This window comes from Carettochelys insculpta, chromosome 1 (genome assembly GCF_033958435.1).
Source record: "Carettochelys insculpta isolate YL-2023 chromosome 1, ASM3395843v1, whole genome shotgun sequence".
Lineage (NCBI taxonomy): Eukaryota > Metazoa > Chordata > Testudines > Carettochelyidae > Carettochelys > Carettochelys insculpta.
Window position 1 is genome coordinate 228,102,113 of NC_134137.1, and position 26,514 is coordinate 228,128,626.

Genomic DNA, 26,514 nt, shown 5'->3' on the forward strand with positions numbered 1-26,514 from the left:
AAGTTAGAGTCATTTTCCTCTGTAGTATCAGTTTGAGCATGCAAAAATAATATAATTTAAACTAAAAATGATCTCTTTACAAGTCAGGCAGCATTCTTGATTCCCCAGTAAAGTAATATTTGTATGTTGCTAAATGTCTGGACCTATGTTGCAGTCAGAATGCTGAATAACCAGAAGGATGTATGAAACATTTGATCAGGAAATTATTCTGAAGCCTCCTCATGCCTCCCAGACAGGGACTCTGCTGAGGCTACTCTGTGATGCCAAATCTTAAAAAAAGGCTCCAGAATTTATCCTGGTGATTTACAAGCTGGTAAGCTTAACTTCAGTACCAGGCAAACTAGATGATACTATAATAAGGAACAGAATTTTCAGACACATAGATGAACATAATTTATTGGGGAAGCATCATCATGGTATTTTTAAAGGGAAATTGTGCCTCACCAATCGACTAGAATTATTTGAAGGGGGTCAGCAAGCACATGGACAAGGGGGATCCAATGGATATAGCGTACGTAGATTTCTCAAAAGCATCCGACAAGGTCCCACACCAAAGGATATTAAATAAAGTAAGCTGTCATAGGATAAGAGAGAAGGTCTTCTCATGGGAAATAGGAAATAGGAAACAGGAAACAACAGATAAGTATAAATGGTCAGTTTTCAGAGACTGGGTCTACATGGAGCTCTGTCCAGTGCCACTATGGGCAGAGCTGTGCAACGTGAGCTTCTCGGGATTGCAAATGGCTGCCCATTTGCATACTCCCAACATAGCCCGCGAGAGTTAGGTGCCATCAGAAAGGGGTGTCGCCACTGCAGCGGCCGTGTGGACGTGCCTCTGCTAGCTAAATCCCCCTTCTGTCACCAGTGCCTCGTGCCTCAAATGTTTGGAAGGATTATAAAGACTTTGACCACCTATCTGGATCTCCATGTTGAAGACTGATGATGCCCAGAAAGCTTATCATGTGATAAAGACTACTGATTGGATTATGCTGTGTTCTCTCTGTAATGCCTGTGTCCTGAAATCATCATGCTGATCTCTGCTAACCCCGTCACTGGTAACCTTGAGGTAGAGTGAACCATAGGTCCTGGCCTAAGATCTAAGACCTGCCAGGATAAGCACAATGCATTTAAGAAGGAATGCAAGTATAAATACCCTGTCTATGGGAGAAGGCCACAGGTCCTTTCCCACAGAGAGGTGATGACAGGAGTCCCAAGACATTGGAAGGAGGCCTCACTGTTGAAAATTATTTACATTGGAATAGAGATTTTTATGAGAAGTTATAAGCAATATCAGAATAAATATTGTTAATATTTTAAACTTTCCCTCCTGAGTACTTTTGGTGTACCCTTCATTTTGGTCTTTGTGATACACTGAATCCCACATTTGGGCCTTCACAAGCTGGGAGATGCAACCACTTTAAAATTCATGGATCCCATTTGTGGCGTTAAGGAGGACTTTGGTGAAGAAAGAAAAGTTTTCTTACTCATGTTATGACCTATTATTTTTTGCTTTGCCACTCCTCTTTTGATAGACAGACAAATTAAGGCTCTCTGAACCCCTGATAAAAGTTTGAAAAGCTATGGTAAGTGACATGGAGAAGTCTGTCTTTTTAGGCAATTGTAAAATTACATTTTCAAGCCAGTTAAATTTTCAACAGAGAAATCTCTGAGCTATGTATCAGGGGCACCCAAACTTTGCCCACATGAGAATACCACATTCGTAGCTTGGCACAAGCACTGCATTAACCTACACTTAATTTGCATAAAAGGGGACAAATTACATTTATTTACCATTAAGATGCAGCCTTTGGAAACTACATTTCCAAACATGCAATACTCCATCTTTATTCTATTATCCTACAATGAGCGAGTGGTGTAACCCCTCCACAGGATACGTTTCCCCATTAGAGCAGATGGCAGCCCTAGCTTGAACTATAATAGTGCACGGGCTAAATTCATCACCGCCAATTTTTAGCCAATAATGCCACATAAAGAGAAAATAGGCCATCTTTTTTCCAACAACTGGACAGACCAAATATTTTAAACCAGATAACCCAAGACTCCAGAATTTGCTCTCTCCCTACGACTCACCTGCATAAGTGGCAGCAGACTGCTGCAAGGACTGAAGCTGGCCACGACTACAGTTATATTTCTTAGTAATATCTTTTAAGGGAACTTCACTGATTAAATCCAGTAAAGCAAGGCTGGTGAAAAACCTGTACAAAAAACATATGCAGAAATTTTAAAAAATAAAGTAATTGAAGTGAAGCTAGTGGTACATGCTCTGTGCTACTCTTGGGATAGAAGTGGTAAGCAAAGGATTAACTTCTTAAATTATTCCTCTTAACACATACTCAAGCTTCTTGTAACTACAATCCTCTTACCCAACATGGATGGACTCATCAGGGACTGACGCCAATTACAATTGCTACCAACTCAGCCACCAGAAGAGTCCATCTCAGACAAAGCCATCACACAGCATAGAACCTAGCAAGTGAAACCTCCCCTCAACCATTTATTCTTTAGAATCTCTTCCCCTTGGGCACTTAGAGCCATCTGTTATTACCTTTTATGAATAGCCATTTGCCGGTGCTGTTTCTCCGTTCTGGCTATGATTCTGCCCTTTACAGAGCGAGCCAGGAAGCCTTCTTCAATCCCCACCAGCTCAGCCACTCGCTTCATAGATGCGGGCAGTTTCTCCCATAGGCAGTAGAACTGATACCAGTCAATAGTGGTCCACTCCTCATACACAGGAGTGACCTAAAGAGAACAAATCAAGGTCTCATTATTTAAAGCAAAATCTTTACTTCACAAGAACACGCACAGCACTACATTTGCAAAAAAGAGGATAAATAATAATGCAAATCGTAGTATATGGTTACAGTGTCCTTCATACAGCTATGATGCACTGAGTGAGAGCCATATACCCTGAAGCACATAATAGCTCTTCCAAATTAGTTTTTAATGCTTAGACTAATGAGCTCTGACTCATGTTTGTATATCCTCACAATTACACAGTTCATACACTTTGTCAGATTGTTTCCCAAATCCCATACATTAAAAATAAAGGCTTTGGAACAGTAGCTTTATTTTACTTTTCATAACTGATAAACATATGCCTGTCTATTAAGATCAGTGTCGGTGAGACACTTTTTCTAGTACATGCTACAAAGAAATAGGATATCCAGTTTCAGCAGCATTACTAGACACTTCCATGGTATCTGATCATGTAGAGAAGTATGGGTTCTGCAGTCCACTTTTCCTCTCACTTCATAAATTACCTTGACTACAAAAAAAAATCACAGAGCTATTATTAATATAAACAAAAATATGCAAACAATTCCACCTTTAATGGGGAAAAAAAACCTGGTTAAAATTCAGTCTGGTTCAATACCAGAAGAAAGAATGTCTTAATCTCTACTGCAACATATTGAGATAGACTTAGGTTTTAAAATAACTAGTTGGCAGTACTCTGACCACATTTAGCACAATACAATATGCAAAATGTCTGCTGCACACCTACAAATCCTCTCTCTCCTTTTTAATATTGGCAAGGGTAAGAATTTGTGAACATAGGATCCCATTCCAGGGAGGTAGACTTTTTTCATCCATTCCTAACCAACAAATATTTTTTCTTTTTATCGAATTCTACAAAGGGTCAGCCATAGATGTACACAATTAGAACATTCAAGCCTAAGGGAGTTAAGAACCATTATCATAGTAAATAGGGTACATCTGAAGAGTAACTCCCAGCAAAAATCATCTCCAGTTGTGCTTTGGAAATGAACAGTTTACAAACAATGTTTTAGGTATGGTTAATGGGAAAGAATCTCAAGAACATTTTGTTCAATAGCACTATTTCAAATTAAATACACTGTACAAACTGCTGTGCTTGAAAATTCCTGAGAGAAAATACATTATAATATTTATGTCGCCTGACTCAGAACATAAACAGAATTCATCCTTTCATTTTCCATTTTTAATAGATGTCAGTAGGAAACAAGTGCATTGCTGCATACTATACAGAACAGCTTTGCTTACTGAAAGAAGAAACAAAATATAACTCCTCCTGATGTAGGCAGTTTGCATGCACACACAAAACATTAGCATATCCTACAAAATTATTCAGTTTTGGTCAGCAGCTGGTCAGTGACAGAACAAGCAGGGGAGTGGAATTGAGAGCAGGCAAAAACATGTACTCCACTCTGTTTATGATCCCAACAATCACATTACCCCTGCTTTGTTTAGCACGGTTCACAAAGTTCCTCAGCAGGATGCACATTTAATCATAAGACAGAGGAGTATCAGATTTTGAAGAGCACTCCTTTAGAGCCCTTTTGTTTGTGAATCTTAGGATGCTCACCAGCACAACCCCAAGGAAGTACTCATCAGAGAATTGTAAAGGTTAAATATGTCCATTGTTTGCCTCACTGTAATACACTTTAAAGACTGTAGAGAGAAGAGCACAGACAACTGCATACTTATATGTCACAGTTGTCTTTTTCACGTGAGCTTGTCCTTATGAACACGTGGTTTCACATAAAGCAAATTAATAGCAACTGAAGAATTTATTGGTATGCTAGCCTTAGAAACACCTATTACAATTAGTCCCTGAATATTTCCTTCTCAGACTAGAAAGCACAGGTATAGCAACATTTTAGTTACCAAACTTTGAATAAGCTAAGATAAAATACAGAAACATTTGAAAATGTTACAGTTGAAATCTCAAGAAGGTTTGAGGCCCAATCAGAGTACACTGATACTAAATCTATCTGGTTGGACTTGAAATCCTAAATAATTGATGATGCTATGACTGTCGTCGGTTCCAAAAAAAAAAAAAGCTTCACCAGATAAACTCTGGATCTCTGTTAGCACCCTATCCATTACTAAAAGTGTTGCATGGCTCATTTGAGAGGTGATATGATCATGCATCATAAACTGCATAATACTCATAGGGCTTGTCTACACTAGCTCCCTACTTCGAAGGGAGCCTGGTAAGTAGGGTGTCGGGAGATTATTAATGAAGTTCTGCTTTGCATATGCAGCACTTCCTTAAGCTAATTGTCTCCTGCAGCAACTCCAAAGTGTTAAATTTCAAAGTGCTGGCTCGCGTGTGGCTGCAGCTAACCCCCTGGTACTTTGAAGTGCCTGGGCAACTTTGAAGTCCCTTCACTCACATGCTGAAAGGAACATTTCATCCACCTGCTAATTTACCCCCAGTTTCTTTGACTCCTGATATTTAAGGTCACCGCTAAGATGATCTATTCCTTACAAAACAACCCTGGCAAATTAACCATCAACAAAAATTAAAGTCCTCTAAAAAAGCGTACAGAAAATAAAACAGCAAGAATCTGTGGAATTCCTACAAAACCATTAAAAACATGGTACTAGCTATTCATTTGTGGCTGCACATACAATTCATTATCATCTGGAGAACAAACTCAGTCCAGTCCTACTGGCAAAAAGATATTGTATAGCTTTAGAAATGTGAAGAGATTGTCCCAACATTACAACATTACTAATCTACCTATTCCCGGCTTAACTTTTCCTTCTGTTTTGCTAATCTGAACCACAGATATCTCAAAGAACAAGAGATGACCATTCCCTGGTGGAGCAATTCTTCACAGTGCAGCTTACTGAGAAGGCACATGAACTGAAACATACACTGCATTAGCAATACTGAGGTCATGTTTTATTCTGTTGTCAGCAAATTGTTTTGACTGATCTTGAAACTCGCAGGCCTTCCTGACAAACGCAGTTGTACACTCCCTCTTCTGTATGCCCCCTCAAACTAGGTTCCTGTAAAAAGGAAAAGAATGATCTTCTTCCAAATTAGATTGGGCATTTGACAAGGATGCACTGCAACTAGGTGCTTAGCGAGACACTAAGTCGATGTACATACCTTGATGATAAGAACCTCTTTGATACCAATCTTGCTGATAATTTACACTATTTATTGAATCAACAAATGACCTAATTGTGAAAGGCTCAATGGCTAAAGTCAGTCTGAAAACCGATTAGAATGGCCACCAGAAGAATTTTGGTTTTAATTTAAAACATGTTGAAGACCCTACTATCTTAGTAGACGACTAACCCATCAAGACAGTCAGCTACCTTAGGGCCCCTTTATTCATAACAGGGACATCACTAAGAAAATATGAAACCAGCCCTGTTGGTAACAGGCTGCCTTGTTAAGAACGTCTATCACAAATCAAACATCCAGATAAGAAGAGCAATGAAGGTGATGATATATAATGCTACTGTGGTCAGTATTCTGACCTCTGGAACTGAAACACAGCCACTTATTGTCAAGACTGAAAACCTGGACGCCATTCAGATGAAGCGTTGCTGAATAATCGAGAACATCGAATAGTACAAATTCAAGTCAAACCCAGAGATCTGTTTCTTAATTAAACAGACTTTGTTCTTTCAAAGCTGTCATCTAAAGTTCTTTAAGGCGGCATGGTCATCTACTCAGAATGCCTACCACCTTTTCTGTAAAAGCCACCTCCAACTTCCACACAATGAAAGCAGGATGGAAAAGACCCCCCAGAAGACCTGAAACATGATGGCAGGGTACCATCAACAGATACCTGTCCCTGACAGATATCCTACCCTGAATTATGCCAGATTTGGCTCAGGACAAACATCACAGATGCACATAACATGTTCGGTGATCACTATGCTGCCCAAACAAAACCATGAGAACTTAACATAATTAAAAAATCCAATTTATATTTAAAAAAAAAAATAAAAATCAGATTTTAGGTCATCAGTTTTTACTGACCCTGAATTAAAGGCTTTTCAAAACATTTCCCCATGAGAGGTCACTTGAACAGAATAAACAAAGCATGAAGTACTTTAATCCAAGATACTGTACTGTGCATTTCCATCTCTCCTTCGCATGTACAACTAAAGCTGCTATAAAGAGATGAACAAGGAACCTACCAAATAGAGAATATGCAGGTCATTCTCTAGGACAAAACCCTTCATTGCTCTTTGGAGGTCAGCAAAAATTCCCAGGGCCTCAGTTGGTGAGAGAGAAGAGGAAAGCGTAGCAGTGCCAAGATGTGTTGGGTGATAAACCTCTGCTATAAGAGAACAAGCCATCTAGTGTTACAGATAAACTAACACATTTTTAATGTACAAAATGACTTATAAATACAAAAGCAACCCTCTTAGGAAAAAGAGAAGCATTTCTCCATTTTACAGGTGGGATGGTAAGGCAGGAAGTCTAAATGCCTCACCCAAGGCTAGTTAGCTTCAAAGCTGGGATCAGAACTCAGGCACTCAATACTCTGCTCCAACTGAAGAGACCTCAATTTTAAAAGTTAAACAAAAAACTCATGTAAATCCCATTTTTGTCCCTGTGGCCAAAAAGTGAAGTCACATGGTTCTCTCTCTCTTTTTTTTTTTTTTTTTTTTTAAAAAGAGTATTATTGTGTTGTCTTTGTTATTTTTACATCAGGAAACACTAAGGTGACCAACAGCTGGAATTCTCCAAATACACTGCAACTAGGAGTCGCACTCCCCTGTTTGCAGGTCTCTGAACCTCAGAAAACAGTGTGAACAGTAAGAGCAGCAAGCCCACTTTCCAACCTGAAGTTACGAAAGGGACTGCCCTCCCCACCAACCTGAGGTTGTCACTACTTCATCTGGTGAATGACAATAGCTGAAGATAAAGGGAAAAAAACAGAGGGTCTACAAAGTTAACATATTCAGTAAACTTTAGTTATGAGTAACTTTCTTGCCTTCCAAACTTGAACATTAAACAAAAGTCTGAGTCTGGACTTTCCATGAGGTGAGAAAAACATACCAAAAATCCTATAGACAAATACCCCATGTGTGCTGGGGCTCTTGGTTGGGAATATTCATGCGACACAAGGTACATCTTTTAAAACCAAAATGCTTTACTGGTATCACCACACGGGATCACAGACACCAACAGGAAAAAAGATTTCCTATCTTTAATTGAGCAAACCATTAAACTTAACTATCCTAAACAGAAAGCGTCCCAGTCAAAAAGTCTGGAGAGACAGAACAAGAGGAAATGTCCCAGAACCAATTTTGCTGGCAAACAAGAAAGAACTAACAGAGATATAAGAGTCAATAGGGTCATAAGGTCAATAGTCAGCATTCATGTACCCCTTAAAGGCCACACTGCTTTGTAGTTCCAGGACTTGTAAGCTAGAACACAAGTCTTAGAAGGGACCTGCAGAGACAACTCCATGAAGAACTGTTTTTCTTAAACACTGATCAAAAAACAAATTAATGACAGGCGGCTAATTATACTTAGCTCTTGAAGTTCTGCCCAGCCAAAAGTTTCTAAAGCAGAAAGAGCATTCAAAGAACAAAAAATGTGGGGACATAACACAATTTTACCTTTCACTCCATTGCCAGAGACTAAAACCTGGATGAACTCATTCTCAAGCAGCCATCTCACACAAGCCTCAACAGCTCCGTTCTGAGCTCTCTCTTCTTCTCGCCCACTTTCCTGCTCACTGTCTTTCAGACTGGCAGCAAGAAGTGTGCAGGATGCATAGATCCGCACATCTTCTGGGGTGCTGGCCACCCCAGCCACGATGATCTGTTAAGAGAATTCCATGATCACCATTGTTGCAAAAGAGCAACAGAATTTAAGACATGAAAAATTAATATAGACTGATCTGTAATGGATCCAAAGAAAAAGTTCTGTGTCACAGGAATGTGACAACAGTTGCAAAACTCCTACAAACACTGAAGAATAATTGTGAAGACAGTTTCTCATTTTGCAACAAGGATAAGATGCTTTTGAATCTACTTACTGTACCAGATTGCTCATTGCAAGAGAAAGTGAATTAGTAAACTGATTTAAAGAACATCCTAACATTTTTGAGGCAGTAATGTGCACAATTTCATTTTAGTGTAAAGATAGTTACAGTAGTCTCATTCCTTAGATACCACTGGAAAGGTAAAATGTGATTCATTAAGTTTTAGATATAGAACAACCAAACCAGGAAGCAGGATTCTCTCCCTAATGCTGTTCATCCTATCGAAGTTTTTGGTTTTGTGTGCTTGCACATTTATAAACACATGTAAATATCACAGTCTAATACTACTGTCCTCCTTTGTAGAGATTTTTGCTTTATGCTTTTATTACTATATTAGCCTCGTTCTTTGTGAGTTACTATCTCAGAACTGGAGGTAAGAGTGTTTAGTTAACAAAACTATTGTGTGTTGAATTCAATGTTTTTGTAGGTAAAAAACTAGCTACCAACAAAAGTGGGAACATTTTGGAGAGTTGCATTTTAAAAACAGTTCATTGAATTAGAGATCCTTATACTATGTACACCTCTCACCACTGATGAAAAATACAAAAACTAGGGCATATCTGACCAGTCTCCAGATACTATAACAGATTCTTCAGAAGAGGCTGTGTGTGAAACAGTTAAAAAGGAATTAAAATTACAAAAATGTTTAAAGCCTGAAAAGCAACTCTGTAAAAATGGACAGTTCTACTCCCTAGACATTAGTCTCAGATCAGTTCACGTAAGTGGTAAAAAATAATTGTTATTGAACTAGTCCTGCAGAATGAATACAGATGAGAGAAATTGGTAAGGATTCTACTTCTCATACATTAACAGAATTATTTATGTTCCAATCAATGATATCTGTACGTAACTTAGGACCTAAATTAGTCTACTGAATCATTAATATTAATGATAATGTATAACAATAAACTAATTTGACTCTCTGGCTACAGCTATACTATATGGTATGGGATTTCACTGCTCATGTACACATACTTCTACTAGCTCTTATCAAACTAGCACAAGTATAAGAGGCAGAATAGCCATGATAGCCCAGATAGCAGAAGAAGAGGCACAGCTGAGCTATACCAAGTATATATCCACCGCAGGTATGTACTTGCATGGATCAGCTATTCCCCTGAGCTGCAACCCATGCTACCACTGTTATGCTACTATTCATACTTGTGCTAGGCTTAATCAGAGCTAGCATGAGTATGTGTACATGAGCAGGGGAATCACATCCCTAGCTTGTAGTGCAGCTGTTGCCTCGGATCATAGTTTAAACATGCAGTGCTAGCAGTGCTTTTCTCCACCTATAACCTGGGCATATTTAATTTAGAGTCACTGAAACTAAGAGAATCCCAACATAGTATTTTCAGTCTCACTTCCTCTCTGAATTAACACCACCCTCAGCTACAGCTTTATATTGCAGCTGCAGTACAGATGGAAACAGATTTGTATTACTTTCATGTGAAACTGTCTGGGTTTGTAGAGGAGAAGACAGAAACAATGAACACGAAGACTAAAGGAAAAAGAGGAACGGATGAGAACTATATTTAGCAGGCTCACATAAGTAGTCATTCTAAACAAATGTGGAATCACAGAGCAATCAAAGTTTTAGTCCCCTTCCAAGAATCCCATACCTCCAGGATTGCTCGTATCATGCTAGAGGTAACCCCTCCTCCCTCTCTTCTGAGCAAACAGCTGTGAACAGGTCTGAGTGATCCCTGAAGCAGAGCAATGCCTTTTGATCTCTCAGAGGGCTTGCACACTAAAATGCTCTCACCTATGGGAAAAATAGAGAATTTAGAAGCATTAAGAACTTTGATTCTACTCAGACCAAATAAAAGAATTACAATCTCCACAAAATGTCAACGTTGTAGCATTTGAAGGTTTTGGCAGTAATAAGTACTCTCTGCTCCCTTTTTGACAACCAAATTTTTCTCTCTTTTATTCTTAATCTTAAAATGTAATGTCTTTTTTTCCCTCTATTTAAGACGCAACAAGTTTACACACCTTGTCAGATGTGTAACTCGAAAACAAAAAGAAAGGTTACTCACCGTAGTAACGGTGGTTCTTCGAGATGTGTCCCCGTGGGTGCTCCACATTAGGTGTCGGGCTCGCCCGGCGCCGCAGATCGGATCTTCCAAGCAGTTTCTGCCGGACCGCGCATGCGCCAGTGCGCGCCGCTCCCCCGCGCGCTCCCGGCCATCTGCGCGATCCGGTCCCCGCCAGTTCCTTGACCAACCGCCTCGGATGCTCCTGCAAAACACTAAACAGAGATCCGGAGCGGGGAGGATGGGCGGGTAGCGGAGCACCCACGGGGACACATCTCGAAGAACCACCGTTACTACGGTGAGTAACCTTTCTTTCTTCTTTGAGTGTCCCCGTGGGTGCTCCACATTAGGTGACTACCCAGCAGTAACCCAAGATAGGAGGTGGGTAATCGGATTATGTGCACTTGTCCCCGAGAGGACCGCTACCGAGAGACAGGTATCCTCTTGGAATACCCTGTGAAGGGCGTAATGTTTGGCGAAGGTGTCACAGGATGACCAGGTCGCCACTCTGCAAATGTCTTTTAGCGCAACGCCCTTGAAAAAAAGGCTATTGATGCTGCCACCACCCTAGTGGAATGAGCCCTGGGCGTGGCCAGTAAAGGAGTCTTTTTGAGTTTGTAGCACATTTTTATGCAAGATACGATGTGCTTAGAGATTCTCTGCGAAGAGAGACATTCTCCTTTTGATTTGGGAGCGATAGAGACTAGGAGCCTATCCGTTCTCCGGAAGGACTTGGTCCTGTCCATATAGAAGGCTAGCGCCTGCTCACGTCCAGGAGGTGTAGGCGCGCCTCTTTGTTAGAGTTATGAGGCTTTGGATAAACAAGGGTAAACAATAGGTTCGTTAGTATGAAACTCAGAAAAAAACTTTAGGAACAAAGGCTGGATGCAGCCGTATGGTTACCGCCTCCTTGGAAAAACAGCGCAGGGCGGCGTTGCCATAACTGCCTCAAGCTCGCTCACCCTGCGAGCTGACGTGATTGCGAGAAGAAAGGTCGTCTTCATCATAAGGAGGCGGAGAGAAACCGTGGCCAAAGGCTCAAACGGTGGTCCCCTTTCGCATTAAGCACCAGGTCCGAGTTCCACAGAGGTGGAAGCGGTTTCTGAGTGGGGTATAGGCTTACCAGCCCTTTGAAGAACCTGGTAACCATGGGATGGGCGAACACCGTGTGCCCTTCCTCTTCGTGTCTGAACACCAAAATGGCGGCCAGGTGGACCTGAAACGAGGATAGCGAGAGTCCTCCTCTCTTGAGGTCCAGTAAATACTCTAATATCACAGCCATAGGCACCGAAAGGGGGCTAGCTGTTTGGTAGAACACCATGCCGTAAAGCGAGTCCATTTCTGCTTGAAGGTCTTCCTGGTGGAAGTCCTCCTGCTACTTTCTAGGACTTGCTGCACTTCCTCCGTACATGTGCTCTCTAGGGAGCTGAGCCATGGATTAACCACGTTTGTAGTCGCAGGCTTTGGGGGTGCGGATGCACTATGGACCCCTGGGCTTGCGTGAGCAGATCCCACGCCACCGGAGGGGACATCGGTGGCCGGTCCGACATGCGCAGGAATAGGGGGAACCATTGCTGTCGATCCCACGTTGGGACTATCGGGATCATTCAGGTTCCTTCCCTCCTGGCTTTCTGCAACACTTTGTGGATGAGCACTGTGGGAGGGAAAGCGTAAAGCAGGGGGCCCCTCCATGAGATCGCGAAGGCATCCCTCAGGGACCCCCGTCCCAGTCCTGCCCTGGAGCAGAATCGTGGGCACTTCTTGTTGTGCTGAGTAGCAAACAGGGTCTATTTGGGGAAAAACCCCATGCGTGGAAAAATCGGTTGCAGCAGATCGGGACGGATCTGCCACTCGTGCGTGAGTGCAAAACGCCTGCTCAGCTGGTCTGCCTTCACATTGCGAGCGCCTGGTAAGTACGAGGCTTTCAAGGTTACATTGTTGGCGATGCAGCAGTTCCACAACCGGACTGCTTCTACACATAAGGCACGGGACCGAGCTCCTCCTTGCCGATTTATATAAAACATGGTGGAGGTATCGTCTGTACTGATCCCGACTACCTTGCCTTTCAGTTGGTCTTGAAAGTGTCTGCAGGCGTGGAACACTGCTTTGAGCTCCAGTATATTTGTGTGCAGTGACTGCTCCATAGAGGACCACAGCCCTTGCGTCACCTCTTCGCCCACGTGTGCTCCCCACCCTATGAGGGGGGCATCTGTAGTAAGAAAAACCAATACGTGTGGTTGGTGGAAGGGTACCCTTGTTAGCAGGTTCTCGGGGTTTACCCACCATTGCAGGGATTTGCGCACCTCCGTTGTGGGCGACGCCATCCTGTGAACTGTGTGCTGCCAGTTTGTATACGCTCGCCAGCCAATGCTGCATGCTGCGCATGTGTAACCTGGCGTTCTGTTCTACGAAACGTCGCTGCTGCCATGTGGCCCAGCGGCTGTAAGCACGTCAGAACCGGCACCATAGGGCTGAAGGTGAAGCCTTGCGCGAGGGAGCCGATGGCCCGAAAGCGAGTCTCTGGTAGATATGCCCTCGCTGTAATAGAATTTATGCGTGCCCCTACGAACTCTATGTCCTGTGTGGGGTCTGTCTTTGATTTTGTCAGATTGATAAGCAGGCCGAGCGAAGAGAACGTGCCTGCTGTGACACATATTATGCGTAGTACCTCCTCCTTTGAGGCCCCTTTGAGTAGGCAGTCATTCAGATACTGGAATATAAATACCCCCTGTCTGTGCAGGTAGGCTGACACCACTGCCAAGGTCTTGGTGAAGACTCTGGGGGCTGAGGAGAGCCCAAACGGTAGGACCTTGTAAGTTGAGGGCTGCGAACCAATCTCCATCGTCTAGTGCCGTAAGGATGGAGGCGTTTGTGATCATCCGAAAACGTTGCTTGCGCAGGTACCGGTGAGGCCTCGAAAATCTAAGATGGGCCTCCCCGTGAGGAAGTACCTGGAGTAGAACCCTCTCCCTTGCAGTTGCTCCGGCACTCTTTCCACTGCCCCTACGAGCATGAGATGGTCTACCTCCTGCTTGAGCCTCGCTACATGGGAGGTCTCCTGGAGGTGGGGCCCCGGGTGGAGGTCATGGCGGTGGGAGCAACTGGGAGGGGATGGCGTACCCCGTGGCTATGATCTCCAGCACCCATTTGTCTGTGGTGATCCTTTGCCACTGGTTATAAAATGGTCGGATGATGGCCTTGAGCACTGGTTTCGTGCCCTCTGGAAGCGAGTCCATGAGGGAGGTCAACCTAATGTGGTTGTCAAAATTATGGTTCGCTAGATGCGCTGCGTAATTTGCCATTGGCAACAGTAGCGTGGAGGAGGAGTAGACCTTTCTGCCCAACAGCTCTAGCTTTTTGGCATGTTTGTCTATTCCCCCACGTTGCGACGACTCCACCACCAAAGAATTTGGTTGTGGGTGGCTGAACAGGAACTCCATGCCCTTCGTGGGCACGAAGTTTTTTTTTTTTTTCCCGCTCTTTTGTGGACAGGCGGAATAGTCGCAGGAGTCTGCCATATCATAGTGGCAGACTCCAAGATTGCGTCATCAGCGGTATTGCTATTTTGGAGGAGGCCGGAGGTCTCAGATTTTTGAGGAGCTTATGGTGTTGCTCTTGCACCTTTGCTGTCTGGAAGCCTTGCGTGAAGGCCACCCTCGTAAAACAGCTCTTGGAACTGTTTGAGATCGTCCGGAGGATGGACGCCCCCCGGGGCCGTAGCCTCATCCGGGGAGGAAAGCGAGGAACCGCTGGGGTACGTCTCTCTGGACCCTTCCGGTTCCTGCTGATGATGGTACACCCTCTCACTAGAGGTGTGCGAGGAAAATCTCAGGGTTCCATAACCAGTCCCCCCTGAGATGCTTAAGTCTCTGTCCCCGGTCGCAATTGCCCTCGGGGGTACGAGATCGTTCGTAGGGATCTTTCCCTAGTAGATTGCCGATGGTGTCTATGCCCTGCGTGGTAGGGGCAACCATGGCAGTATAAGCACTGGTCTTGGGAAGGTGACCTAGACCACTCCCTTGGTGCATACCCTGTGCGTCTGGGGGAGGGAGACCGTCGAGACCCCGGAGAGAGCGACTTTGCCTAATAGTCCAGCGGTTCAAATCCCAGGAAGGGTGGAGGTGGTCCCAGCCAGGGTGAGGCTGGTTGCAGAAATGGAGAAGGGGGCTCCGGGTAGGCCAAGGGGGGGGGAGACCCCTGCCTTCTAGTTGGAGTCTGCAACATAGCGGAGGGCTGTGAGAAAGCAACTCCACAGCCCTGTGCGGAGAGGGGCTGCAATGCCTCCTCTTGTGTGCAGTCTTCCCCCTCCCTTGAGGAGGTAATTCCGCCCCTGACATACAGGGGATCCCGGCCCCGTCCGCACCAAGCTCGGCACACTCGAAGTCGGTGCCGCACGTGCGGTGTCCTTTGGTGCCGGCAGGCTGCGTGCCTACGCGCTCTGCACCGCCGGTTTTCCGGGGGTCGGTGGTACCGGCGCTTGTTTAGCCGCCGCCCTGCCTGCGGTGCAGGGCGGCTGGCTGATTATCGAAGGGTGAGCCGCTTGCACGTGGCTCTCCGTGCCGCCGCCGATCAGCTGTTGCTGCGGCTGGGGGCTGCTCGCTCCTCCCGTCCCGCTCGCTGTTGCTGCCGGCAGGGATCGGGCTGGGGAGCATACAGGGCATTCCGGCGTCCGCACCGAGCTCGGCACGCTCAAGGGAGGTGCCGCATGTGCGGTGTCCTCCAGTGCTGGCAGGCTACGTGCCTGCGCGCTCTGCACCGCCGGTTCCCCGGGGGTCAGTGCCGCCGCCCTGCCTGCGGTGCGGGGTGGCTGGCTGATTATCGGAGGCTGAGCCGCTTGCACGTGGCTCTCCATGCCGCCGCCGATCAGCTGTTGCTGCGGCTGGGGGCTGCTCGCTCCTCCCGTCCCGCTCGCCGTTGCTGCCGGCAGGGATCGGGCTGGGGAGCATACAGGGGATTCCGGCCCCGTCCGCACCGTGCTAGGCACGCTTGAGGGCGATGCCGCATGTGCGGTGTCCTCCGGTGCCGGCAGGCTACGTGCCTGCGCGCTCTGCACCGCCGGTTCCCCGGGGGTTGGTGTCGCTGCCTGCGGTGCCGCCGGTACCGGCGTTTGCTTAGCCGCCGCCCTGCCTGCGGTGCGGGGTGGCTGGCTGAGTATCGGAGGCTGAGCCGCTTCCACGTGGCTCTCCGTGCAGCCGCCGATCAGCCGTTGCTGCGGCTGGGGGCTACTTGCTCCTCCCGTCCCGCTCGCTGTTGCTGCCGGCAGGGATCGGGCTGGAGATACTTTCCTCCGTTTTTGCGCTGATGGAGTGAGGGAGGCAGCTTTCCTTTTAAGGGCCCCGGAGGGTCCCTCCTGCAGCGGCCGCTCCGGCGCTTCTGGCTGGAGGGCCTTATCAAGAAGCAGCATTTTTTTTTTTTTTTTTTTTTTTTAAAGCCTGAAGAGGACATTGTTGATGAGTCTTTGAGTTTTTAAGTGGGTACTTAGCACCTTCTTTGTGCCGTTTTCCCCATCCGATGGCCTGCCTTAGCAGGAGGGCTGATAGCCCTAGCTCCTGGCCTCCGGCGCTTGTTACTGGGACTGGCTGAGCTGTCCCTCTCCTAGCTTGTTCGTTGTTGTTTTTTTTTTACAAAATAACAAACGGCTAGCTTATAGTAGCCTAAGTGCCTGAAAAAAACTAAGAAAAAACAGATAAAGTCGTTGAATACACTACTTGGCCTTAGCCTAGTTGGATTCCGTCTGCAGCTGACGGCGGTTAAGAGGAACTGGCGGGGACCGGATCGCGCACATGGCCGGGAGCGCGCGGGGGAGCGGTGCGCACCGGCGCATGCGCGGTCCGGCAGAAACTGCTTGGAAGATCCGATCTGCGGCGCCGGGCGAGCCCGACACCTAATGTGGAGCACCCACGGGGACACTCGAAGAAGAATCATCATTACAACAAACAGCATTTGTTTAAAGAGACACTATACAGGAAAAAAGTAAAGTAACATGAGCTTTCTATTTCACAGGATGTTATCTCATTAACAAACCAAGCATCATTACAACACCTATACTGATTATTAGAGAGAGTGAAATCTCAACATATGCATACTTAACAGAGCGGGTATGTCTGCCAAATGATATTCTTAAATAAAATTAAATAAGTGAGATGGATGTGTATGTCTGAGGGTGAGGTTGTTTGTCTTTTGCAGGTGTGATGCACTCTCTCTGAGTACTGAAAAAAAGGTCTCTCTCCTGTGTATATTGGATACATAAGTGGTATGCTAATTCTCCCATAACCACAACCTCCCACATATTTTTGAACCATTCCTACACTGTTGTGCTATGTATCATTTTTCCAGTAAGACCCTAAATAACCAAGCAGCTACAAGCAGATGAGAAATTAAGTCTTCATTGCCTTTTGGGTGACCATTTCCAATGCGAAATTCCAAGACAATCACCAAAGGATCATTTTATAATAAATATCCAACAATTTTTTATATTTGGTTATGGACTACGTCCCAACACCCTTTAATATCTAGACATGTCTGCCATATATGCATATAATCTCCTCTTTCACAACAATTTCTCCATCACTGATCCTCATTCAGTCTCTATATATTTTAACCTCACTCATGTGGGATACCACTGAAATGCTATTTCAAAGAAATTTTATTGAGCTAAAGATTTAAGCTGCAGGTCACCTCTCTCTTAGCAAACCTTACTTTTTGTTCCTTCTATATCAAACAAATTTCTAATCCATACTAGGAAGATTGTTTTTGGTTTTGAAACTGGAATTGCTGTGGTAGTAAGAACAGCTGCTAATATTTGCCACTATGTAAAAATGGTACATTTAGAAATTCATATGCATAAAAATAGTCCACATATTGTGCAGTAGAGTCAGGTTCACATCAGACAGGTAAAAAATAAATTACTTCTTGTGGGGAAAGAAAGGAGTGCCAAACGCCAAACAACTTGATTTTATAGCAGGCTTGGTCAAAGTGTAGCCAGCAGGCCACAAGAAATTCTACAACAGAGCATGTGCTTTCCCTCTTCAATACAGCAGCATGGCCTACAGAGACTCTAGGTGTCAACATGCAATGCTGCCAAGTTGTTCAAATTAAGATGGAATGCTACATTTCAAGACTTGTAGCATCTGCAAGCTGCAACTGTGCATTAAATATTAATGTAGCCATAAAGAGAGTACAATGAGCTTCCACCAAACTGGCAACAACACCCTCAGCAGGTCATCTCTGTTTATGTGAAGTATTAAGATCATCGTTATTATTATTGTTTGCAAATTTGCAGAAAAGATTTCTATAAATTCTCTATTAAATAAATTTCTACTCTGAATAAAACTGACATTAATCGAGTTATTTGCCTTCCCATGCCAAGAGTTTTTAACTGACATGAGCACAGCTCAAGAGACTTTTTTTTCTGTTAACTGCCTGTGGCAACAGGGGGAAAAGCATTCAATATTTTCCAGGTTCATGAAATAAGTGGTTTATCTGGAGAGAGGCTTAGAGAGGTAGTTGTTCAAGTGGAAGGTATTTGTTTGCCAAATTCTGGGTCTAGAACTTCAACCTCATCTACCAAATTTTAAGTCTGTAAAACTCCTAGCTAATTCCTCACAGAATTGAAGTAAATGATCAAAGAATTAGAAGTGATAAGAAATTTAACAAAGAAAATAGACTGTTTCCAATAACTTGATATGTAGACAGCAAAATCAATTCATGCAATGAAAAAGAATCCCCTGGGAATTACAAATTACATTTCCATTGATACTAAACAAATTAATCTTTATTAACTTTATCATACTGAATACCAAAGGTGTTCATCATGATTAGTAACTAACTGTAAAGCACTGCTCTGGTTATAAATTAGGTGAACACAGTTCTCACAGAATGTTAATAAAACCCCCCACTTACCCACTGTGTCTACTCCTTTCCTGCCAGCCCTCCCAGCCATCTGCTTGTAGGTTAGGATGTCCAGGAGTCTGCCACCAAACACAGGTGTTCGGACAATTACCCGGTGTGCAGGAAGATTCACCCCAGAAGAAAGGGTGGATGTCGCAGTCAGGACTCGAATCAACCCCTGGCGAAAGGCCCCTTCAATGATATCCCGTTCATCAAAAGTAAGACCTGAGATGACAATGTCTGCAGTAAACACACTAACACCATGTTTGCAATGAAGCATAAGCACCAACATGGAAAGGCTTATGAAGACAGTCAGTAAATGAACAAATGTTTACCATATATCAGACAGAACTACGGAAGCACGTCACGCCAATCCTGATCACTGCGTAGAAGCATGGCTGCAAATTACCTTGAAATGCTCTCTTTTAACTATTCCAAACTATAGTATGATTTTGCAGACTGCTCCTCCAAAATGCTTGCAAACACCATAAAAAGTCAGAAAAACACAATATTTATTAGAGAATCATATAACCAGAAGAAAATTGGAGCCAGCAGTTGTAATATAAACTTAGAGGTAAGAGTTTTCCTTATCTAACTTCTGCCATTTTCTACCTTGAATCTGGGTCCAACTAGATTATACAGTTCATTTCCCTGAAAAACACCATAAACATATTTTCCAGTGTTTCCTCCAATCCAATTGTAAGTGTCCAAAGCAAGTGGGCTTCTAACACTTCCTTTGGGAGGCTTCTGAACAGCTTAACAGAACTTACTGTCAGGAAGTTTCCTGTTTATACTATTTCATTTGTCTATTTCTAAGTCCAGTCTTGCACAACCCTAAATTACTCTTCTTCCTTTATAGTTATAGTCTCTAAATACTGGTAGACTTTTCTTCCTTCTACCAATCCCCTTTATATTTTAGAGGCTATGTCTACACTAGCCCCAAACTTTGAAATGGCCATGCAAATGGCCATTTCAAAATTTACTCATGAAGCGCTGAAATACATATTCAGCACCTCATTAGCATGCGGGCGGCCGCGGCACTTCAAAATTGACGCGGCTCGTCCCAATGGGGCTCCTTTTCTAAATGACCCCGCCTATTTCAAAGTCCCCTTATTCCCATCTGCTCATAGGAATAAGGGGACTTCGAAGTAGGCGGGGTCCTCTCGAAAAGGAGCCCCGTTGGGACAAGCCGCGTCAATTTTGAAGTGCCGCGGCCGCCCGCATGCTAATGAAATGCTGAATATGCATTTCAGCGCTTCATTAGTAAACTTCGAAATGGTCATTTGCATGGCCATTTCGAAGTTTGGGGCTAGTGTAGACATGGCCAGAGTGTTCGTCTGTTTGATAAAGAACTCCTCCTAAGCAGTATGAGCTAGGACAACCAAATTCAGCTTCCTCTCATCATAACTTAAAGCAACGTAAGGGTTTGGTTGTGCCAAAAAAAAGGATTCACCTGGAAAGTGATTGCTTCTCATGAAACAAAAGTAGAGTCCTCAAAATTTACATAACTGAGCAAATTTTGAAAGACTGAATCAAGATGAGCCAGAAAAATAAGATGAACCTGGAATAGGATTGCATCTCAATTAACTTTACAGAAAAGAGATGAAACTGAGAAATTTGGAGTAGTTCTCTCTTTTGGCACCGCTAAGTCAATGCTTATGGTTTGCAAACTAGAAGATGATGTTATTGGAAACCAAATTGACTAAAGACCTTTTTTGTTAAAGCATAGTGAATAATATGAGTTTATTAGGGATCAAGAAAAGATATGCTTGATGGAATTCCCATTTTTAAAAACTATTTAAAAAAGAAAAAAAATTAACAAACCTTTTTAAGAAATCTGAAATAAAAATTAACTTCATCATTGAGTTAAGAACCTAAGCAACACCTGGCAAATCTTCTAGCCTCTATAATCAGCAGACCTGAGGACAGCAACTTACAAAGAAAGATGAGAGAGCTGATCAGTTTTGCTGCCTTCACTCAATGAGCTATTGTGACAATGCACCCAACACCTCCAGTTCCCCTTGAAGGGATGAACTATCAAGTTTAAGGCCTATAACCTTAATAGCTGTTCTCCTGGAACTCTCATAAAGGAACTCGGTGCTCAACTGCGTATACTGTCTTAACTCGCTCACAAAGCTCATTGTTTTGACAAAATGTCTTAGCTGAAAGTCATTATTTGTAAATTGTCCTAGGTGTTGAAATTAATAGACTTGCCACACAATTAGGCTGTGTCTAGACTAGCCCCCAACTTCAAAGAGGTAATGGTAATTAGGGTGCTGGGAGCTTACTGTACTCCATGTACAGCCCTTCATTAGGGTAAATCTTCGCCACAGCAACTTCTAAGTGTCAAACTCCGAAGTGCCAGCTTGCGTGTAGCTGCAGGTCAGCCATTTTGAAGTCCATTTTGAGGAATAAAGGGACTTCAAAGTTGCACAGGCACTCTGAAGTACCTGCGGCTGACCGATGGTACATTCAAGCCGGCACTTCAAAGTTACTGTGGGGGAGATTTAGCCTAATGAAGTGCTGCATATGTACCCAAGCACTTCATTAGTAATCTCCCAACACCCTAATCACCATGCCCCCTTTGAAGTTGGAGGTTAGTCTAGACACAGCCTTACTGACTTAAGCCTTAGGCCACAAAAAAAGACTATCAGGCTTAGCTTTAGCTGTGAGTGACAACGAGATGTGATTTACCTATAAGTAACAAAAGGAACAAGAGATGTCAGAAAGTAACTGGTAAATATAAGTCCAACTACATTATTAACATATCTTTGGTATGTTCATGAGAAATAAGCGAACAACTCAGACACACCTGCATGATGAAATGCCACTCCCCAAGGTAAAGTACGCTGGAGCACAGAATCCAGACCTGTGGGTGAGCGCCTTAGCTGGTTCAATACTTCCTCTATGCCTACCTTGTCCAAGGCAACTGGTGCAAGTTCTGAGGTTTTCGTAAATCCTTCAGTTAGGAGAGAGAAAGAATATTTTTATAGGTTTCAGCAAGCTTACTCTGCTATAAGGGCACAGTGCGCAGCTCACAGTCTCCTATTAAGCTCTTTCCACATCCTTCTTACTTTCAGACTGCTGCAAGGACCAGAGATGCACATTGTAGAACTCCCTGGCTACATTGTCTGCCAGTTTTTCACACCAGTTCTTGGATGGACAGAAGAGCAGGACTGAATGGCCATCACGAACAGTTTCATAACACAGGCTCACAACATGGTCTTCATCTCCCTGAATTGAGATAAACAATTTTTCAATAAACTCTTGAAAACTCTGTCATTCTGGCCCCGTTACACTTCAAATCCCCTTTCCCAACTCAGAAGAAGAAACAAGGGGGAAAAAGATATCTGAATTTCTTGACCTTTGAAAGACTAGGGATTAGTATGGTTGCATGGATATGTATGGCTGTGGCCACACTAGCCCCTCCCTTCGGAGGTGCTATGGCAATATGGCACTTTGTAATATGCTAATGAGGTGCTGCCATGAATATACAGTGCCTCATTAGCATAATGGCGGCTGAACATGCTTCGAAACTTCCGGTTTTGAAACACATACTGCCTGTGTAGCTGGGGGCCCTTCAAAATGGCCCCGATTTCAAGAGCCCCCTTCTTCCCATTTGGTTTTGGGTAGAAGGGGCTTTCAAAATCAAGAGGCCATTTCGAAGGGCCCCCAGCTACACAGACAGCATGCGTTTCGAAGCTGGCACTTTCAAAGCGCAGGTGGATGCCATTATGCTAATGAGGTGCTGCATATTCATGGTAGCATCTCATTAGCATACTCTGAAGTGCCACTTTACCATAACCCCTCTGAAAGAAGGGGCTAGTGTGGCCACAGCCTGTGTGTCTTGGGGCCAACAACAGATAAATCTGAAGACTTGTGTCAAATTATCCCTAGTTTACTCCCATTGTTACAATTCCAATTAAAACCTTTTTAACTTTTTATTAACATGCAAAGAACAATTAAAGCATCTGAAACTTCAGAAGTATGATTGATTATTCAGCAACCCCTGTTCATTCACAGTGATGCCAGATAATCAAGCTTCTACTGTATTTTGCATCTGTCCTTACAGAATTTCATCTTCCGTATTTCAGATAATTTCTCAAATTTGCCAAGTGTATTTTCAGTTCTAAGCCTATCCTCCAAAGAGGCTGCAAATTCTGACAGCTTGGAATCAACCTGAAACTTTATACGCATTATCTAGACTATTACGTAAATCATTTACGAAGACTCTAAATAGAACTGGACACATGACAGACCTCAGTGGGATCCTGCATTGATGTCTCCAACGTGAGGAGATCATTAGAAGTATTAGCTCCAGATTCATTATGAATCCCCAAGATTAAAACAGAAGAGAAGGAAAGAATACAAGAGGGTGCTGATGTTTAGTGGCTGCTGGAAGGAGCCATTACTCCATCAGAAGTAGTAGTGATTTAAGAGGAGAAGGAAACGTTAAGGAAGCATTAGAAGATAAAAATGTTGGGGAACAAATGAAGGGATTTCCTTGCCTCTTCTAGTAAAGAAGCCCTAGCAGGGAGAAAGCCCTCTCAAGCACTGAAACCCTACACATGACAGGACATACCGTTGTCTGCAGGCATGGTCCGTACTGCCCAACCACCACATAAGGGGGGAAGGGGCCCTAGCCTGATAGGGGATGGGTGGGGGCTAGCCTGCCAACCACTTGGTGCTTGGAGGGGAAAGTGCAGCCCCATAAAAATGTGAAGTGCAAAACACACATTTCTTGTCCTTTCCTGCTAAATCCTCTGCAGGAGAAAAAGCCCTTTCTAGAACTGAAACCCTGTGCAGGACAGGACATGCCACTGTCTGCAGACATGATCTGCACAGCCCAGCAGTCCTGTGGGGTGGGGAGGGTCTTGAGTTTCACACGGCACAGCTGAGCATCCCTGGTGTTTACTCTGCACAAATTCATCGATCCAGACAGAAATGAGATCTCCTGACGGCTCCATGCTGGGGATCTTTTCAACCCTGAAAAATCATGGCTAGATGTAATCACCACACTGGCCAGAAAGAAAATGAATTCAAATTGCTGGGCTTCCTGTTTCCTACTTCCTGCATACCTGGAGAGCAGCAGAGGGGAAAGAGGCCAGAATGCACACATGAAGAGCATTGTGGGACACCTCTGGAGGACAGTAAAACTGATTCAAAGTAACACTGTTTCCACGCTAGGATTAATTTGACCTTGTAATTTGGAACTTGGAATTACACTACATTGGAGGGGCAGGGCGAGCAAGTCAACTTTAGCACCCCTTAAAAATCGACCTAATGGTATTTGCAGTGAAGACAGTCACCTTGTAAAAATTGAGCTAGGTGCCTTAAAATTGACTTTATGCTCTAGAGTTGACATAGCCTGTGATCAGATTCTCAAAACCTATGGAGAAGCAAAGGCATTTTTGCCAAGACATTCAGGTCATTCTCCACCAAGGGCAAACATTTTACTCAAGATGAGATTGGGTGGGGGTTTTTTTTTTTGTTGAAGATATGCTCTAGCTCAAAACTAATTATCTGTGGGAAGTTCTATGACCAGTGTTACACACCAGTGTCTCTCAAGTTGGGGTACATATACCTTGGGGGCACACCGAGGTTTTCCATCAACTCACCTAGATATCTGCCTAGTTTTACAATAGGCTGCCTAAAAACACTGGGAAAGTCAGTACAATCTAAAAGCTCATTCAGACAATGACTTGTTTCTACTGCTTCATATGCATTACAGTGAATTTAAGTACAATCTCTCTACTCCAATTCATTTATTTGATAATAAAAAGTCAGCAAGTTTTCAGTAGTAGTAGTCTGCGGTATTTTTGCATTTTTTGTAAGTAGTTTTTAAGTGAGCTGTAACAGTGGTATGCAAAACAAATCTGACTCCTGAAAACCATACAGTAATCTGTAAAGGTTGAATAGCACTTGTTTCAAGACCTCAGATTGCCTTAGGAACAGGTTTCTCAACCATTGGCATCCATACCCTTAGGGATATGAGAGAGAAATCTGGGGGTACTTTTTTTTCCCCCTTTTTGAAAAAGGGGTACTTCATAGAAAAGATGGAGAAATGCTGTTATAAAGGAGGTCAGACTGGATGATCACAATAGTTCTTTTTCTTACTGTAGAATTTATAAATTATTAGCTCAGGCATGTCCAATTATTTCCAATCTAATTCATAAGAGAGCCTGGAGTGTCCCTCTGAAGCAAAGGGGGAAGGATAACTAAATGGTCTGAGCACCGGCCTTGTAAACCCAGGGTTGTCAGTTTAATCCTTCAGAAGGTCATTTAGGAATCTGGGGCAAATAGATTTAAAAAAAAAAATCTGTCAGGGTTAGGGCTTGGTCCTGCCAAGACGACACGGGACTGGATTCGATGACTTCTCAAGGTCCCTTCCAGCTTTATGAGATATGCATATCTCCATGTACAATAACAGATAGACCTGGCTGGGGAAAACTCTTGATTGCAAAAGAGTTAAAGATGAAACGTATGGTTTACCAATAAAAACCAAATTACAGGACATGTGTAACTGTAGGTGTGAGTGCACATACTATATTAGAGGCAGGGTAGGAAAGTCACCTACTTAAAACATTACACATCTACTGTTACATTTTAAGAGTCTTATTTTAATTAAGGCAGTAGAAGCAATGTTATCCTTGAGCAACTAGTTAGCAAGAATCAGCAATTACCTTGACTTGCAACATGGGTTGGAATTCCCGCATCAGTTTCATTGAGGAGTCATAAATGTTACTGCCAATTTTTACCCATTCCATGAGAGGTACAGGACGAAAATCAGTATGGTACAGCTCAGCATTCAGCCAGGAGGCCAGAAGGCCCAGGTTAGGGAGAGTGGCACTCATGCCCACTATCTGTATGCTGTCAGAAACAGGATTGCTCTCCTTGCTCTGTCTATAATTGAATAAAAGAAAATAAAAGTTAATAGAATCCTTGGCAATGTTCTGGTGCAGAAAAGTAAATCTTATTTTTCCACTCAAGGATCCTGATGCTCAAAGCAGTACACTGAATACATGCAGAAGTGATCACTCTCCTCTTGGCATATATAACCGTTACATGCTCATCGTAAAATTACCCATAATTAAAACAATGCGGCTATGAGGCTTCGCCTCTGAAGGCACTGATTGCCACTGGATGACTATATGCTAGGGAAAAAAAAAAAAAGATTTCTTTGCCATTAATTTTAAATGTTCAACTTACAGAATTATGGGAACAAAAAGGGACAGATTTTTCACTATAACTTTCATAATCTTAAATATTTTATTTAAACCCACTCGTTTTGTCTCTTAGATTAAACAATCATAGACAAATGTTTTTTAAAATGAGCATTGAAAGTTAGGTTCCTTATTTAGGCAATTAAATAAGTGGCCTTATTTTCAAGTGATGAATACTCATTAGCTTAATTTAAATTCAAAAGAAGCAATGGGTGCTCAGAACTTCTAAATAAGTGGCCTGATTTTTCAGATGCCTAAATACAGATGGAAGGGCAAAAAGGTTGATACTTTTTTTTTTTTTTTTTTAATTCTTGTAAAAAACCTACAGCCTAATCACTGACCACATGAATTGTCCATAACTCTAACCACAGGATAGATTTTTTTTATTAAATGCTTGTCTGCCACAACAGTGTGCACATTTTTTAAAATTAGGTGTTTCTTAATCCATCATTACCTAAGCTGCTGCAAATGCTACAGGCCATCCTGGGCAGACTGTTAATGCCTGGCAAATATATTAAAAGTAATTATTGTGGAGCATCCAAACACAAACGGAGT

At 43.4% G+C, this 26,514-nt stretch overlaps 1 protein-coding gene across 3 annotated transcripts in view; it reads right to left on the reverse strand.

Annotated features, from left to right (window-relative positions):
- Positions 1-26,514, reverse strand: part of POLQ (DNA polymerase theta) — a 93,084-nt gene that overhangs the window by 51,905 nt on the left and 14,665 nt on the right. For 2 of the 3 annotated variants that reach the window (XM_075000759.1, XM_075000744.1), the window contains exons 5-13: positions 25,420-25,639; positions 21,811-21,970; positions 21,549-21,695; positions 18,749-18,961; positions 10,433-10,575; positions 8,383-8,587; positions 6,949-7,091; positions 2,567-2,760; positions 2,092-2,216 (exon numbers count right to left, since the gene is read on the reverse strand). In XM_075000759.1, the coding sequence (XP_074856860.1) occupies positions 2,092-2,216; positions 2,567-2,760; positions 6,949-7,091; positions 8,383-8,587; positions 10,433-10,575; positions 18,749-18,961; positions 21,549-21,695; positions 21,811-21,970; positions 25,420-25,639 (1,550 nt within the window). The remainder of the gene's footprint in view (positions 1-2,091; positions 2,217-2,566; positions 2,761-6,948; positions 7,092-8,382; positions 8,588-10,432; positions 10,576-18,748; positions 18,962-21,548; positions 21,696-21,810; positions 21,971-25,419; positions 25,640-26,514) is intronic. The other variant, XM_075000750.1, reaches the window with a different exon arrangement.